At 39.0% G+C, this 17,024-nt stretch overlaps 1 protein-coding gene across 1 annotated transcript in view; it reads right to left on the bottom strand.

The window, feature by feature from the left end:
* The window catches only part of CPNE4 (copine 4), a gene marked incomplete at its 3' end in the record, with an annotated part of 116,808 nt that extends 107,373 nt beyond the window's left edge, over positions 1-9,435 (bottom strand). Inside the window, exon 1 of the mRNA XM_084260413.1 lies at positions 9,357-9,435. Within this exon, the coding sequence (XP_084116539.1) occupies positions 9,357-9,377 (21 nt within the window). The 5' untranslated portion in view covers positions 9,378-9,435. The remainder of the gene's footprint in view (positions 1-9,356) is intronic.
* Between the last annotated feature and the right edge of the window lie 7,589 nt (positions 9,436-17,024).

The following is a 17,024-nucleotide window of genomic DNA, read 5'->3' as shown; positions in this document are numbered from 1 at the left end:
AAGTGACATGTAAAAGAGCACGGAACTTGGCTTTATGGTTACAAAACTAGAAGACTAGGATCATTTTAAGTAACTCCTCCAATGTCTCAAATTCTTTATTCACACCAGCCTCTTCTGCCAATCAGACAGGAACTCCAAATGTGGTTATTTAGACAGCCAGGTTATGCACAAATTTCCTTCCACACTACACAACTGGAACAAGTCTCTTCATCTCCTCCTTGACAGTTGGGATAGAAAGACAAATAGCTTTGTCTGAAGAACCATTTCCCCATGTGTTAATTCTTCTCCCAGATGTTTTATTCCTGTCATATGGACTTCCACAGTTGCTTCACTTTCTTCTATCAGACCCAACTCCTTTCAGGACTGCAAAAAACACCTAGTCATGTTTTACAAAGACTTTTACACAGACTGGATCTTTGCCATTAAATGCATTCGCTTGCCCAGTGCAGAACTCTTGGTGCCACACACAACTCAACTTTGAATCTGGGGAAGTCATCTCCCACCAAACAACAGTGGTATATGTAGAAACAAGAGTGTTTCTCTAACAGCTTCCCCTAGAACTGTGTCGATATATCAAGGAAAGGAAAGAAGCTATCAGACTCTTTCCAAAAGTGTCTCTTGAATCTTTCACCAACCGTTGCAAAAATCTGCAAATTATTCTCTAGACATCTAACTGCCCTCCAGTGGATGTTCATCCCTGATCAGTTCCAGGGCTTGACAGGGCCTCTAACTCAATGAGCACTACTTTGCCCTCTTCCCCTAGGCACTACTTGAATTTGCATCTTTCCAGATTGCAGTTGTACTACCTCTCTAGCTGCAGAATGACCTCTGTAAGCTCTCAGGCTGGTCCATGGCTTTGACATCACGTTAGTTTATTCACCCATCTCCAGTTTAAGTGTCACGAACACATTCCAGTTGCTTTTGGACTGTTAACCCACGGACCTTTAGCTGTGATACTACCTACTGATCCTCTACCATACCTCTCTGAGCTAATCTCTCATCTTTGTGTTCACACTATGCATGTGCTTCCCAAGTGGCTCTGCTATCAGCATCCTTTTTTTTTTTTTAATGTAGCATGTGTACCTCCCCGTGGTGGGGGTTGTGAGGCCAGCAAGGCAGCACATTCTGCCCAAACCGCATTTCTCTGTTTCACAAAACCACAGCTCTTCTTCCTCCCTCCTTAAATGTCAGTCAGGACTAATTCTGTGTTCTGCAGCTGTCTTTTCCAAGCATTTTGCCTCAGTTATTTGTTATGGTTTAGTGTCTCAAGATGGTGTCACCTAATATCCCAAACTGACAAAACTGAGTCTGCAACCTTACATCAGCCTTCCATATTTTAATTTTGTTTTTCTCAATTTAGAAAAGTGAACACATTCCTTTTCAAAGGGGATTCTTCAAATTCCTGTAATGCAGCTGTCATTTAACTAAGTTTCTAAAACATAAATGCTTCAAATCCACTTTATAAGATGCCTGTCTCTACCTTACTGTCAACCTCTTTGCTTGCCCCCCACTGCTTATAGAGAGACAATGAATGCTATTTAAGACTTCTTGGGCTGTCCTACAAAATTCTGGTAAGGAACCACTGTGTTTGGTCTTTACAACACTAGTTTGGGTTGGATTCAAAAAGTGAGACAAGTACTTGTGGAACTTCAGCTTCCAAGTTCAGATGACTCAGCCCTATACAGCAACCTGCCTTTCTAAAACAGTGGATTGGAATGAGTTTCAGAGCCTCCTGAAGCTATAAGCTTTTTAAATTGTTTGCTATAAAAGGTGTTAAAATGAACAGCTGGCCTAACCTAAAGCATCTTTTATTTAAGTTCTGTTCCTTTCTTGACAAGCAATTGCTATCTTGCCAAGTTGGGGCAGAGATTTTAACACATACAATTAAAATTACTTGACTGTGTTTCTAAAATCACTCATCCTTGTTATACAGCAAGAGAAGGATTCTGTGATATGTAAAACTGAGGACATGACAGCATTGGAAGTATTTACTAGTTACTGTACACGGTCTCTTAAGTTCTCCCCTTTTTGTATAGAGTATAATCTTTAAAGCACCTTTTTCACAGCTGCAAAATCTCCCAAATGAAGGACTGTAATACTTTCTTTTAAGTAGAATGGTACAACCAGAGCAGCTAGACAAATAATTTGAGATTTAACATTTGTAAAATGGATCTTGAAGCTTGTCAATTAAAACATTAGTGTGCTTTTGTTCTAATCCATTTTAAGTCAAATACTGTAAGCTTCTAAACACCCACACATATAAAATGACAGACTTCACTAACATTTCACCTGTGTGGGCACATGGCCAGTTTAAGCAAGGGCAGAAGAACTGAATTAGCTCTGGATCAAAGTAAAAACGGTCTCTCCTCCTTCACACATTCATCTTTATGCTGGTTTTTGATGAAGCAAGGTTTACACAACTGTTACGTGCTTGACTGTCTTGCTACCTATCCCCCAGCCACTTCTGAACCCACCAAATAATTTCCATGAATGGTGGCAGATGGTAAAAAATGCACAAAGCATGATACATTTCAACATGAAAAGGGACCCAAACACAGGTAGAAGCAAGTGACATTACTACATTCTCATGCAAAAAAAAAAAAAAAAAAAAAATTTGGGAAGGAGTTCACCCTGTCACAAATACCAAGAAATCCCTACAAGACTGCAAGTTCAGATGTGTATGTCCATACTGAAATTAAATTTTGTCTAACTGATCACAGAACTCTCTGCTTCTTGAGAGCTTCAGTTTGATTGCTATAATCATCCTCTAGGGACACATGATGCTTTCTGTACTATACTCCCCGCTCTTCAGGACTTCTTTTGTTCTCTATAGCACTGATCAGCTCACAGTCTATTTACAGCTGAATTACATCTCTTCTGTCTTTGTTAAAGATCTGTACCTGAAAATAGTCAATCAAAAGAGAACACTGAGGAAAAAAGATATCCCTATCATAAGAGGCAATGACATTGTTACAGGAAATAGCTTATCAATAGCATAAAAGGTCTTTGAATTTAATTAGCAAGTAATGTTGCAGCCCTTTTGTAATTAGTCATAATAATGACTCATTATAATAGAAAACTAAATTTTAAATTGCTTTTCTAAAGACTGCTAACAGTAATTCATACAAAAAAGATAAAGTATGTAAAAACAAAGCAGTACAAACTGTACAAGTAATTCCATTAATTTTGACTGGCAAGATTCATCTAGAACTGAAAAACCTTACAGCCTGTGCTGCAGTGGCAAACCAAGAGCTTCCTGGGGCTAACTGAGGTGTTTAGATGGTTAGCTAAAGTTAGAGAAGAGCACTGCGTTGATGATTTGCTCGTGCTCTGAGTCAGCCCTGGTAGAAAATGACATTCATATCTAATAAAGTACATTATTCATCCCACTAATGAATCGAGCAACTTCATTTGGAGGAGATCAAAGGCCAAGTATTTAAAGGTATTTAGATACCTAAAGAGGCATCCAGACATCTAATGAGCTTTAAGAATTCAAATTCCTTGAAAAAAAAAAAGGATCCTCTGTCTTCTGCACTGCAGCAGCAGTCAACAGTTTATTAAAGAAATACACTCATACAGACTATTTCAATTTAATCAATTCAGGTGCATTCAGCTCTTTTAGCCTTCCTCCAGTTGAAGAGCGAGGGGAATTCCATTGACTGAAACCGAACTAATAATCGGTCAGCATTTTTAAGTGCATAATCTGCTAATGGCATATGTTATTTAAAGGACACAAGAAACAGCATCACTTGTTGCTGAGAAGGAACATTTTTAATATAATTTGTACACAAATGCATGTATGGGAAATATTCTCTCTAAATAATACTTGAAAAGGTTCTTGGTGGGATGTGCATCTCTGCAGTTTTCTTTGCTCACGCTACTAGTTGAGCAAAGAAGGGTGCTGTGAACTTTAACAATATTTTAACACTCCTGTACATTAAGAAAAAAAAAAAAAAGAATGAATGCAAGTGAAAATTTGAAAATGGCAAAGACCAGCCCTGGTAAGTATTGAAAGAAAAAGCACAAAGGCTCACGCTGCAAAGCTGGGATGCTTCACAGCATTTAACAAACTGGTTCGTATAATTTAGTGATGTTGCAGGCACAGCTGAGTGGTAATCAAGAATGTCTTGGCAATGTAGTTTGTTTAGTTCTTGTCAGAAAATGATTATTCACTGAAATAATTTTTGTGAGTTCTTAAAGATCTGTCTGAGACTTCTGGGCAAAATTTCAGAGGAAAAACGTGTTCAAAGCCACCCTCCTGATACTCAGTTCCTCTGTAGTCGAGAAGTCAACTTTCATTATTAGAAAGTTTGATCCCTTACTGTACTAATTGATGGTATTTCAATGCTTTATAAACCAAAACAATTGCACTAAGAGAGCCTTGGAGAGGCTCAGAACATACAAATGCACTAATATAAACAGAAAAGAAATTTGGGTTTTGCCATCTTGACTGAATACGATGAAAATAAGGCTGCACATTTCTGAGAGCGTTTGTACATCTAAGATTTTTTTTTTAATTGGGTTTGATGGACAGAAACTGCCCAAACCACTAAATTACAAAATAATAAATCTAGCACCTGCTTCTCAAAAATAACAATCCCAGATTTTGTGACAATCAAAAAGCAACAGAAAAAATTTTAAAAAAAGCTTCAGTGATTAGATTCAGTTGGAATTAGTCTGGGTGAGTGCTTCAACATTTTTCCTGGAGACAGGAAGTGAAAAGAAAAAGCAAAGGGGAAAAAGATTGGGAAGACTGCCTCTCCTTACAGACAAAATCTGTAACACCACAACCAAGCACGAGCTGATTCACAGCACCTAAAGAACCTGCATGAAAACAAGGGGCCACCTTTATGCAGTGATGCCACAAAAGCCAGTTAAAATATTACTGTTTCTGATTTTCTTTGCCTGTGATTTCACTGCTTATCACTCCAAAGATACACAGGTGCCTCTGAAGAATAGCAAATACTTAGAGTGAATCAAAGAGCTAGGTGACTAGTGGGCAGATGCAGAGGATCTCAAGCCATTTCTGCTGTAGGGGAAAGCAGAGTGCAGAACCACTGCTCTGCCCCAACACTGCCCCTCCAAGAGATGAGAGCTGTTACCTAGTGCAGCAGCTCAAGAAACCTGCTATTACTCCCTCCAGAGCAAGACCATCTATAGCTACATCATACCTGCTTTGTTTACTTTTGATTTGCCAGTTCACATGTTCTTTTGCCAGCTGAAGGCTTCTAAGTATTTGTAAATGTTTCCATGTGATTTAGGAGTGAGGGATCATTCTAGCTATGCTTTTCTCTCGTTTGGCCTGGGGCAGGCAAACCCCAGGTTCGGCAAACCATTGCTACTGTGGGGGTGGGCAAAGCACTGGGACAAAGCCCAGAGCAGCTGTGAGATCTCCATCCTTGGAGCCACTCAAAACAAGACTGGACAAGCCATTGAGCATGGTGCTGTAATCTATTTTGAACAGCAGATTGAACTAGAAACTCCAGAGATCCCTTCTGACTAAATTACTTTATGATTTGGACACATTCCCAAATATCTGTGCTACCTCCTTGTGTGGCATTGCAAGCAAATTGGACTAAACTTTCCTTCCAATTTCAGCTTTTCATTAAGCTCAATTGAAACACATTCACTATTTTGTCATTGCTTAGTCTACACTTTCAGCCTCAGACAGCTCTCAATAGTATCTTCCTCAAACTTACTTCACGTGAGATGAAATTATCCAGGCTTAGCCTTCACCTCAAGAATTAACAGGTTTTCTTGGAACTAGCAGGTTGAGTGTTCAAATTTGAATGAGAAATGTCTTCCAGGTAGGAATTCTGTGCACAGATACCTAAAATTAGGGTAAAACTTAGAAATATTAACTCAGAGATTGTTCATTTGCTCTTTCTATAGGCATATTCCTAAGCCTAAACCAAAACCAAAGGTAAAGCCCAAACAACTTCTTTCACAAATGTGTCTGGATAAAGGATGTTTCATGCTCTGTTGTATTTTAGAAAACAGCATTGTTCCAGGAAAAAAAAAAAGGAAAAAAAGTGTCCCATAATTTCTTTAAAATGCTTCAAATTCAAAATAATCTTTGAGAGGCTGCCAGCACATCACAGTATAGTATCTTTGCTTAAGTAGGTATGGTAAGACTGCCCAACTTAACTGTTAAAAATGTTATTATTAGATATTAATAATGTGCAGTTGCTTAGAAATTAGCTGTAAAATTAAAAAAAAACATACCAAAACAGAAAAACCTCTTTTAAAAATGCATAGTTTTTAATTATGTACCTTAACCTACCATTTAACAATGTGACTTTAAGTAATACACCACGGATAGCTTAATTGGTTGGAGTATGGAACATTCTCACAATGTAAAGTTCCATAAGAAACTCCACTTTATAAACAAACATAACTGAAAAGTGTATTTTAAGATTATGCTACTAATTGAGGAAAAATTCTTTGAAGTTTCAACCTTTAGAACTTTCTTGATCTGACTAGCACACAGTACATATTTATCAACATCCTGCAATTCAGCACGTTACTGGGACACTGAAGAAGCTGGTTAGCTGGAATGTAGAAAGAGTGGAACTGACTTCTAGTACTTAAAAACACAGCAAACACCTCCCCTCCCTGCCCCCCACCCCAAACCCTGCACTAACCCTCCTCCTCCTCCTCAAACCCTTCAAAAAGATAATCTGCTGTTATTTTACTTGAAAGGGCAACTCTTGAACACGACAGGCAAAACAAACCACTTTAAGGAAATATCTCTATCTAGCACATTGACTTTTTCTTAATTACATTCAGCAAGTATCTACCCACAAATATTTGTTCTACTGTTTAAACGCTGTGGCATATGAAATGCCCATTGATGTTTACAGTCTTTGCATTCGGGTATAACTGACTTCATGCCAGGATGCTGCAAACTGCAGTGTTTACCACTAGTGGCACAGAACTGGCTTGTCCTGGCAAGAGCTGTACAAATAAATCCTGCTGAAATTCCCATGGGATGTCACAAGACTGTGTATGTCCAGGATCTAACAGCCTACAAGTCACTACTCTTATCCCTCGCTTGGGACACAGATTTATTACAGCATTTAGGAGTCTATTAGTAATGACACCTTCCCAAAGAATTTATTTCACCACAGTTCTCATCCAAGACCCCAAGCCTCAATTAGCTTGTATCTATTGGACCAGCTGCATGTTAAGATTTAGATCAGAAGAAAGAGGAACTCACTTCTCTCTGTCAGCTTACTACATAATCACGCTGCTTGTCCCAGTATTTATTATTCCTATTAATTTTTACTTTGGAGTATTACACGATTCAGGCAAAAATGCAGGTTTACTACACATCTAAATTAGGATCTACAAAAAGGTAAAAGCAGCAGTGAATCTCTTCTAGAGCAACTATTACCTAGAAGAGAGCAACAGAAGCTGTCACATTTATGGGCAGCGGGGAGGAAATCAGTCTTTCAGGCTATGCCTAAAAATCCAGAGCTTGCCTGGATGTCTCAGATAAAACCTACTTGCAGTGGGAAAGTGAACTGATGGGCGGGCACAGCCTCTTAACACAAAATCATGTTTTATCCAGGCATTAAAAATTATGTCAAGCAACAAATGCATGCTAAAATTATCTCGAGAGAAGCCACAACTCTTATTATCATCATTTAAAAAAATGCTGTAATTACACTAAACAGCTAGGCATGAGTGTAAACTACATATGCACAGCCCGTGCTGCAGGATTTTCAGCACTGGACTCCTCATAATGGCTTTGCTTGGATGACATTTTGGCTTTTTAATTCAGCTAAGGAATTATGTAAAGTTAAAAAACTAGAAAAGGGGGGAGGGAACTCACCAAAAAAGTCTCAAGGCTACATTACTGTGAACAGATTTCACACTGTTATTACTTTTTCTTGGTTACCATTAAAATTAGACTGCAGCCAACCCAGCTGTGTGCTATTTATAGAGATCAAATCATTATAAAGACTTTTATGCTACAGGCAGCAGCAATGACATTTCCCCCCCTTCATTTTCAAGCCAATTAAGTGAGAAGAACATTGTAATAACTTCTTTCTTTGTTTCTCACTCTCCTTGGTGTTACAGGATAGCTTATTTTCATTGATGAAGGCTGCAAAAAGGCTGTCAGAAAGTACAGGCTTCATTGTGCACTGTAAATGCACTAAATGCCAATACCTTCATGTTGAGTTTTCAAGGTTGTAAATACATATATTTCATATTAATACTCTTGCCTAGAGGACTTTATCCTCTTTCAGCAAGCCTGGCCTGATGGCTTTGGGACAAAAAACTAAAGGGATTGATATGCAGGGCTGAGGGAACAAAAACAAAAGGTGAGAAAACAGGAAACAAAAGCTTTGCAATCTCTTCCACACCAAGCTACAGCATTCAGGCTACAAACTTACATGGAAGTGCTGCAGTGCATAACCTAAGCAAGAGCACTGCTTGCTCTGGCCACACAAGATACCCAAGACCACAGAGCAGAGAACAAATTTACTGTCAGCTCAGTGAAACTGAGACCATCCTTTGCATTGCCATATGGACAGAGCCAAGGCTGGTGTTACAAGATGCTGGATAATGAAAAGTCTGCCAATTAGAAATAAACTGTGATACCTGGGACACCGTAGTGTGCTGCCAGTCAGTGGTATAGGAATTTGCTGCAGACCTGGCTCTGATGACCACTAGATATTGATCCTGTGGGTAGGACTCCTCACCCTTAAATTTAGTCATCTAAGAAGTTAGGTATCTACTCTAATCCAGCTGTCTAGACTCTCCTGATAACTGATGGGGACAGACAGGAATCTCCTGATGGCAATTTATCCAAATCTATGATGGGAATGAGTCAACTGCTAGAACTGTCTGTTTCCCTCCATTGAACTAAAGATGGAAATCAGAGGAGTAACTTAGTCTAGACAGCTACTTCTTGGATGACTGAGAGTTGGGGAAATGAATCCAACCCTATCTCTCTATTTGTCACATCATCAGGCACTACCCTATGTGAATAAAGTATATTTGTAAACGTTCCTCAGACTTAGAACTTGCTTTAAATCACATATAACATTAGGAACAGCAATTTTCTCCCAAATCAGTCTATTTCCCATAACCGGTGTAACGAACCTGGGCTCTTACTGCACAAGGCCAATCACTGATGCTCAGTTTCCTGTAGCACTGGCTGACTTGAAGTTATACTACAGCAGTAAATCAAATCAGCAGAAGTTTTTAATTATCCTGTTCAAAGCACCGATTAAGAATTTTGTCACAAATGACAAATCTTACCCATCAGTCATTTAATAAAGCGATATATTTCATATACACACAAATGATCAGTGACAAGAGGGAAGAATGGCAGCAATACCTACCTGTCCAAGAGTGCACTCCATGCCACCAAGAAAATCTGCTTCCTTCAGTCCATTGTGATTGCTGCTAATGTCATGGACTTCAAATCTCAACCGCTGCACCTCTTCAAAATAGAAGTCCACCGTGAACAGCTTGGAGAACACAGGATTTATACAGGTTCGAATCACTTCTGTCCTGTCAACCTGCCAAATGGAAAAGAGGTCCTATGAGTGGTTTCTCTTTCTACAGGTGACAGACTACAATAAGCTCGTCAAATAGAGTTTTGTCATTTATCAGACCTGACAGCTGTGACTGTGGCCACAGAAACTACTATTTGTAGTAACAAATGGGGTAGCAGCAGCTGCTGTTTCTGTGGAGGGCTGGCTACATGCACAAGATAAGGCAAATTTCTCTTGCCTCTACCTCCAGGCAAGTTTTTGGCAGATACTGGTAGTAACACGCGGTACAATCTGCAGCCTCCTCTGCAGGGTGAGCAATGATGGCCCCATGGGTGTACTAGATCAGTCAGGTGGCAGAGCCAGGACCCCTGCATGGGGAAAAAAAGTCTCTTGTGCTGGGCTAATAACTGGGAAATTAGCTATAGAGTAACTATAGAATTTACATCACCAGCAGTACCCATCCATCACTACAAAATAGCAACAAAGCGACACAATTTTATCAAACTAAATGGAAAAGCAAGCAAACCCCCCAGTAATTACTCATTTTGGACATCTTGCATGATTAAGGAGTGGAGAAATGGATCCACAGCAAAAAACTTTTCTTAAAAATATATCAATTTTTCCACCTGGCTGCGTTGCATTATGAGAATCTGACGGATTACACACTGCTTATCCCTCTGAGCCTTACAACTGCTAAAGAAACACCATCAAATCCAAATTGCTATTTCTTCAAAAAAGTGTTCCTAGAGTACTTTCTAGACCTCTTGAAATGTAGTACTTGGTTTTCCTATTTTTGAAATAGGATTTGGCTACTTTTCATTATGATGCATTATTCGTGACAGAGTATGCAATAAAGCAATTTCCTTTTTTCCACTCTCTTTGCTCTGGTAAAGAAAAAAAACCCTAATAATTCCGTAAGAATAAAGGAACTGATCCTAAAATGAAGTAGGACTTGGGCACGTCAGTCACTAGACAGAAGGTGGCTGGTGTGCCATGGAACAGACAAATTAAATTGCTCAGAGGAAGAGTGATGAGATCTTTTGTCTGATTCCTGATCAGGAACATCTGTTGTGCAAAAAAAATGACAGGCACTTGCTTCACTTTTCAGAGTTTATAATGCATTAGCCTTGCTAGTAGATATCGGCAAGGACACAGAGAGTCAAGTAAATCAAAAGTGGGGAGGGAGAGGGAAAATGAGCAGTTTCTGGTAGCACAGTTTTATTTTAGCACTCCTCAAAAGTGTTGGATTGACAGCTCTAACGGCTGAAATCCTTTAGTTAATCATCAAACAGATGCTACTAGTCATCAAGCAGATGCAAACCAGTGCTACCATTGCTGTCTCCTAACACAGCTGTGTCAGTGTGCTCTGACTGTGCCAAGACCATCACAGAAAGGAATGCAGCCTTACTTACAAATTCAATCCTTAATCTTTTTGTTTAGACATCCGAAAAATGATGGTTCTGGCAACAGTGATGCCAAGCATAATAAGAATAACTAAAATGTGTAAAGATTACCAGTTATCTTCATTTAGATGCTTAGCCTATCTCAAAAATTTTTGATCTCCACTTGACTTGAAATCACTGTTACTGCTACAAAATTAAATATTCCCTATGTCAGACGACCAGTCAGTTCAATAAGATGCCCCTGTGATCTCTTGTAAGAGGAAAGTGATTCAATCCACTTGTAGAAGAGCTGTCATCTCATGAAGCAGTGCATCAGCAGATCTAATAATCAAAACATTTAAATGATCAATTGTAAATCTTTCTTCATAGCCACAGCAATCTCCTAAATTAATTCATTGTAAGTGTATGAACTTTTCATTTAAAGGTGTCATTTTAATTGCTTCGTTGGTATGACAGATCTCCTCAGGCAGGAACTGAAGTTTCACTGTTGTTCCTTTCTCCTCACCTCTACTTCGCTGCTGGAATGTGGGGAAATGGTTCTCCACTGTGAAATGCAATGAGAATTACAACTTGTGCTCAACACAGGTTAAATGCTTGACTCTTCACGGGAGTGAAGAGCTTGAAAATGGAGGCACAGGTCTTCACACAGAGACATTACTGGTGGACTTGGCAGTGTCAGGCTTACGGTTCGACTTGATGATCTTAAAGATCTTTTTCCAACTTAATTCTATAATTAAGAATTTTAGTCTTAATTTAGACTTCGTGTAGAATTTAGTCTTAATTTAGTGATAAGACACTGTTTTGCTTTTTCCAGCCCATGACTGACATCTTTCCCTTGACAGACACAGTACTAAAATACAGCCATTTCACTGAATTTCCCCAGCCTTCACACATTATTGAGATGATACATCAAGCCAGGATGTCAGAGCATGGGATTACATGAGAAAAATCTGTATCAAAAGAAGCAATGCCAACAGCTCCACAAGTGATATAAAATTCTTCACGCCCCTCCCAGCAGTCAGCAGAGTACAATAGCACTAGCCCTACTAGTCCACCTTGTTTCCATTTCACTTTTTCAGCATATTCCACAGTTATGCTAGTCTTTGGCTAGAAAGTCTGTCAGGGTCCTCAAATGTGGGAAGCCCAGCTCCATTCTTTCACTTTGGTTACTGCGCAGCAGGGCTAAGCACTGATGACCAGCTGGTGTGACTCATGACATAGAAGCAGTGGTGAACAGAGCATTCCAATAAATTCACTTACTCTCAGGAACACTAGGTTAAAAGGTGCTATATAAACACAAGGTATAATCTCCATTTGACTTCTGCCACTTATTACAGGTTGTTCTTTCTTGAGTATTCCCGCTGTCGTATCCAATTGTAAAGCCTTAATGCTCTCTTTAGAAATGCTGGATGTGTGAGAAACTCTAATGAAAACTGCTGAGAATACTATTGATAGGTGGAGTTTCATGCTGATAATTGTCAAGGAGGTCATGATCTACAGTGCTGCAGACACTTAAAAAAAGCAAAAAGGCTGATCACAACAAGTCATCCCAATACCTTCAGGACATGTTTCATTTAAAGCAAAATCTGGCGACATATTCCATGCTAACCCAAAAAAACAGGTCCATAGCAGTCTGACAAAACAATGATCTTATGTCATATATGCCTTTAATCCTGTTGTCACACAAAATCAGGAACAGCACTTCCACTTGGATGGGTGATAAAGGCTCAAATGCTTAATTGAGCCTCGCCAACGGAACATACAGAAAGTTAGAAGTTTGCTACTTGAATGCTCTCCAAAACACAACTAAGAACACCAGAAACCATACTAAATCTCCATTATTTTGCTGAAAAGAGCTCTTAAATCCAACAATAACATGTTATAAGCAAGTAGAACTTACACTTTTGGAACTGTTACAGAAAACACCAAACTCTTGTGCAACCTAACCCTGAAAGCAGGTAGGTTTCTCAACAGGACATGGACAGGGGTCATGACCACAGCTCTAGGATTTGCTGATACCTGACATTTTAGCCATATGATATATCTGGACTTTGCTGGAACAAGGAATTTCTCCAATTTATTAAAGCAGAATGAATTTTCAAAAGAAACAATGACAGCTACATACACCTTTGGGCTGTGTCAACAGTTAAAATTGACCTCAGAAAGAGCAGTGCTTCAGCTGACACCATGATCTGAACATCTGCTTTGTGGTACAGTTTTACCTGCACTTTCCCTTCAAGGACAATTTATACAGAGAAAAGGACTTGCATCTTCACCTCCTGGGATGGACTCACGCTGCTTTCTCTCTTCATCTCTTTAGGCCCTTGTCACTCCACAGAAGGTGGCACCCTGCTGAGCAGCCAGGATTACTTGGCAGGCCCATCTGGATGGAGCCACCCTGTGAGCTTCCCCTTGGGGAACTGTGAATGACATACAAACACCAAAGTAGGCCTCCACAGCATAAAGAGGCATCTCAACAGCAGGAATTAAAATACAGAAAAGGACTTATTGCTTTGGGCCTTCGGAATCCTCTCGTCTAACCCAGAGGAAGCTAGAAGCTGGGCTTGATAGTTGTTTTCTCTTTGTATTGCTTACCATGGGTGGACAGTTAGAAATACTTCCCTGCTTTCTTGTTTACCTGCCATCACTGCAGAAGAATGGTGAAACTGTCTTTGTAGTCAGACAACATCAAATTAAAGGAAACTCAAAAGACAGATGAACAAATACTAAAAATCAGGCCTCTTATGCCATTTGCATCTTTTGTCTCTGAGCTACTGAAAAGCAGTGAGCTTTGCAGAACTGTGATAAACACAGTACTTTCAGTGAGGAAACAATTCTTGACCCTGGCTAAAATTTCACGGATGAAAAGTAGTTCAGTGGTTAAAGTATGGGCTGTAGATCTCCCCGTCTTCCACCATTAGTTGAAAAGTAACAGTGAGGAAAACGAGCCAGCCTGAGGGAAATTTTTTGTTGTTGTTGTTCTATCTAAATTAGATGAAGCTATTGCATATACAAGGATGAACAACGGTTAGGGAGAACCTCACTGTCACCTGATATCTAAGGCTTTCAAAAGATCATAAACACAGCTTTCTCAGCATGCCCTTGGCAATCAGGGAAATGAAGAAATATCTATAGGATCTGAAGCTCTGCACCTCAGGGCCAGACTTCAGCACTTAGCTGTGTGGAGAACTCAGGGACCAGTTATCTGTGTGGGACATTGTCTGCTCTCCACACTATTTCTAGCAAATATGTAACTGGCACAAAGGTAACACATTTTCAGTGGTTGATATTGACATCTTTAAAGTCAAGAGTCAAAGGGCCATGGAGAATTTACTTGCCTTCCCAACAAAAGAACAATTCTTTGGGGGGAAATTTAATCATGATCATGAAATAGCATGGCAATGCTACAGTCAAAAAAGATGTAGCTGTCTCATGAACAAAGGAAAATCTTTGGTTTACAGAACTATGGTCTGAAAATGTATCCTAGTTGCATGTTGCATTTTCTGAAATGTTTCTAAAAAAACTAATTGAAAAGCCAAAAAAATGCAAATTCCATTAAATAAAGGTGCCACTATTCAGCCCAAAACATTCTTTTTGTGGTGGTTACATTTTAGCAAATTCTTAGATGAACAAATAAACCCACTGTTCCCTATACATTTTACAGGCCAACAAGGGAAAAACAACAGGCTGTATTTCAAGTAGAAGTTATTATAAAATCCTGATTAAATCTAGAAAAATCACATTTGTCAGCTGAGATGACAAAATGTGCAGAGGTGAAGGGGTAGAATTATTTTTAGGTCATCTGAATTTTAACAAGACTGAAAATTTCCATGATACAGTACCTTACATGAAAATTTGATCCCAAGCAGAAAGCAATTTACACTTTGGTGGTGGCTCCTGAGGAACTTATTAATATTTTTTATTATTATTATTATTAAAAATGCTTTCCCACCATCACATCTCTATTCCAGAAATGAAAAGTCATTGCAAAGGTCACCATAATTTATAGCCTTGTTTTCAGTTTAATTGATGTTTGAAAACCTTGGAAAGAAACCAATAGTACTTTAACTCTTTTATGGCTTTTTTAGCTCAAAGCTAAGTACAATATTTTCAATGTCAGCAAAAATCTTTTGGCCACAGGTTGGCTGGAAGAGAAGCATTTAACGTGAATGGGCTGGAAATTATCTGCAAGTAGTTTCTTTTATTTATGTGATATAAATATTACATAGCTTGTAAACCTCCGAGTCACTGCCATGAAGACCTGCTTTCAAGCACTGGAATAACTAATACCTAGAAACAGCTTAGACCCCACAGGGTTCCAGTCTAAGCAATTGGAATTACAGTAAAAGAAGATTATTTCTTAGTTGAAAAGTTCTTCATTAAGAAACCCACTTCTCTGTTCAGAGCCCCTGCCTGTTCTTTCTCAGTTTTGGTGGGGTTTTTTAGTTGTTGTTGGGTTTTGTTTGGTTGGTTTTGTACTTTCTCAGTCAGTTTTCATTGTTCTGAAACATAAAACAGATAATTTATAATACATTCTCTATAAATTCTTTGAGAATCCCTGGAGGGAGTTCACCTTATAGCCTCATAATGTATAAGAAGCAGTAGAGTAATAGAATTATGGTTGTTGATAGCTACTTGCACATAGTTTATCTCATCCACTCACAATGCAAACTGCGATGCACTTACAATAGCCACTGAGTGGACCGGCACTCAGTATTTGCACTTGATCCTTGCCAAACTCCCAGACTGTACAGATTTCAGTCTCATCTGAGCAACCCCAGGCTCTCACTGTCAGAGAACCTGTGGGTGCAATACAAACTAACTACTAGTGGCATGGAAAACCTGGTAACATTAATTCAGAATCTGAATGGGGAGATAGTTTCAGCTGGGATGGAAAAGCGGGATGGTCAATCCCCAGTATGAAGAAAGCAGAGCCTACACTGGTTAGGAACCTTTGTGCCATGGGAATCACAGTTTCCTGGACCAAAACACATCCCTGGGAAAGCTACAACACCCCCCTTGCACCTTAGGACCTTAACACAGTCATTGACCTCCTTGGTAAGACTGGGCTTTCTAGATGGCACAAAGATACTGGAAAGCGCAAATGTGTCCCTCCCACTTGCTGCCATTTAGGAAAGCTCAGGTATGAGAGAAAAAAAGCAAGTTCCTAACCAATGCATTAATCCCTGAATGCACTAGATACTCATTTTTAGCTTCCACCTCTCTGGAAAAAAAAAAGTTTAATTTTATTCAAATAGTTATGGACATTAGAGGACACCAAGTCTCCTCAGTCTGATGTCACAAAACCCAAATCTTTTCTGCTGGAGTGATAATTTTTAGTCATTCTATGGACTACAATGAAAGCAAACAGATTAAATGTGTTACTTTGTTGGGAGACTTTCATGTAATCCCCTTGGCTCTCTAATTGCTTTCCTGATAACATTGCTGCTGAGACTATATCTACATTTCTCAATGGTGGAAGACCTGTTCTGTGACAGTTTTAACTGGATGACATTGACACAATGTGGATACATTCTGACCCACTCTTTCATACCAAAAATTTAAAAAAAACCCAACCACTCCCAAATAAAAAGGCATGTAAAAATTAAAAACACCATATACAAAATATTAACACGTTAGTATTGATATCAAATAATATATCAAAATATTTATAATAATAAATATTAAAATGCCAAAAAAAATTACACTTAAAATCTTTTTTACAATTTTTTTACAAAGGACTAAATAAAAGGCTAATTTGGCCTTGTAGTAAATTGCAAAGTGTCTAATATACACACACTCAATTAAAAATATATAAACCACATATGGTTCTCTCCCTGTAAGTTCAGAGATGGTCAGGAATTTTCTAGTGACTCTGTGCTTTCACTGGAACATGAGCTTAGATTAAACAAGAAGTCTGGTGGCCACAGAGGTTTGATGAAGCTTTTGCTTGGAAGGGTTTGAAAACAACCCAGCTGCTCCTCCTGGACACCAGAGGTTTAGACCATGGTCTCTGCTCTGTCCAATTCAGACCAGAAATACAAAGTTTGGTCCCTCACAACACAGGGACCCTTCTCAAACCCCAGGCTACTGATCATTTCACATGGCA

Source organism: Gallinula chloropus, assembly GCF_964237585.1.
Source record: "Gallinula chloropus genome assembly, chromosome: 2".
Classification (NCBI taxonomy): Eukaryota; Metazoa; Chordata; class Aves; order Gruiformes; family Rallidae; genus Gallinula; species Gallinula chloropus.
This window is presented reverse-complemented; position numbering and strand designations above follow the sequence as displayed.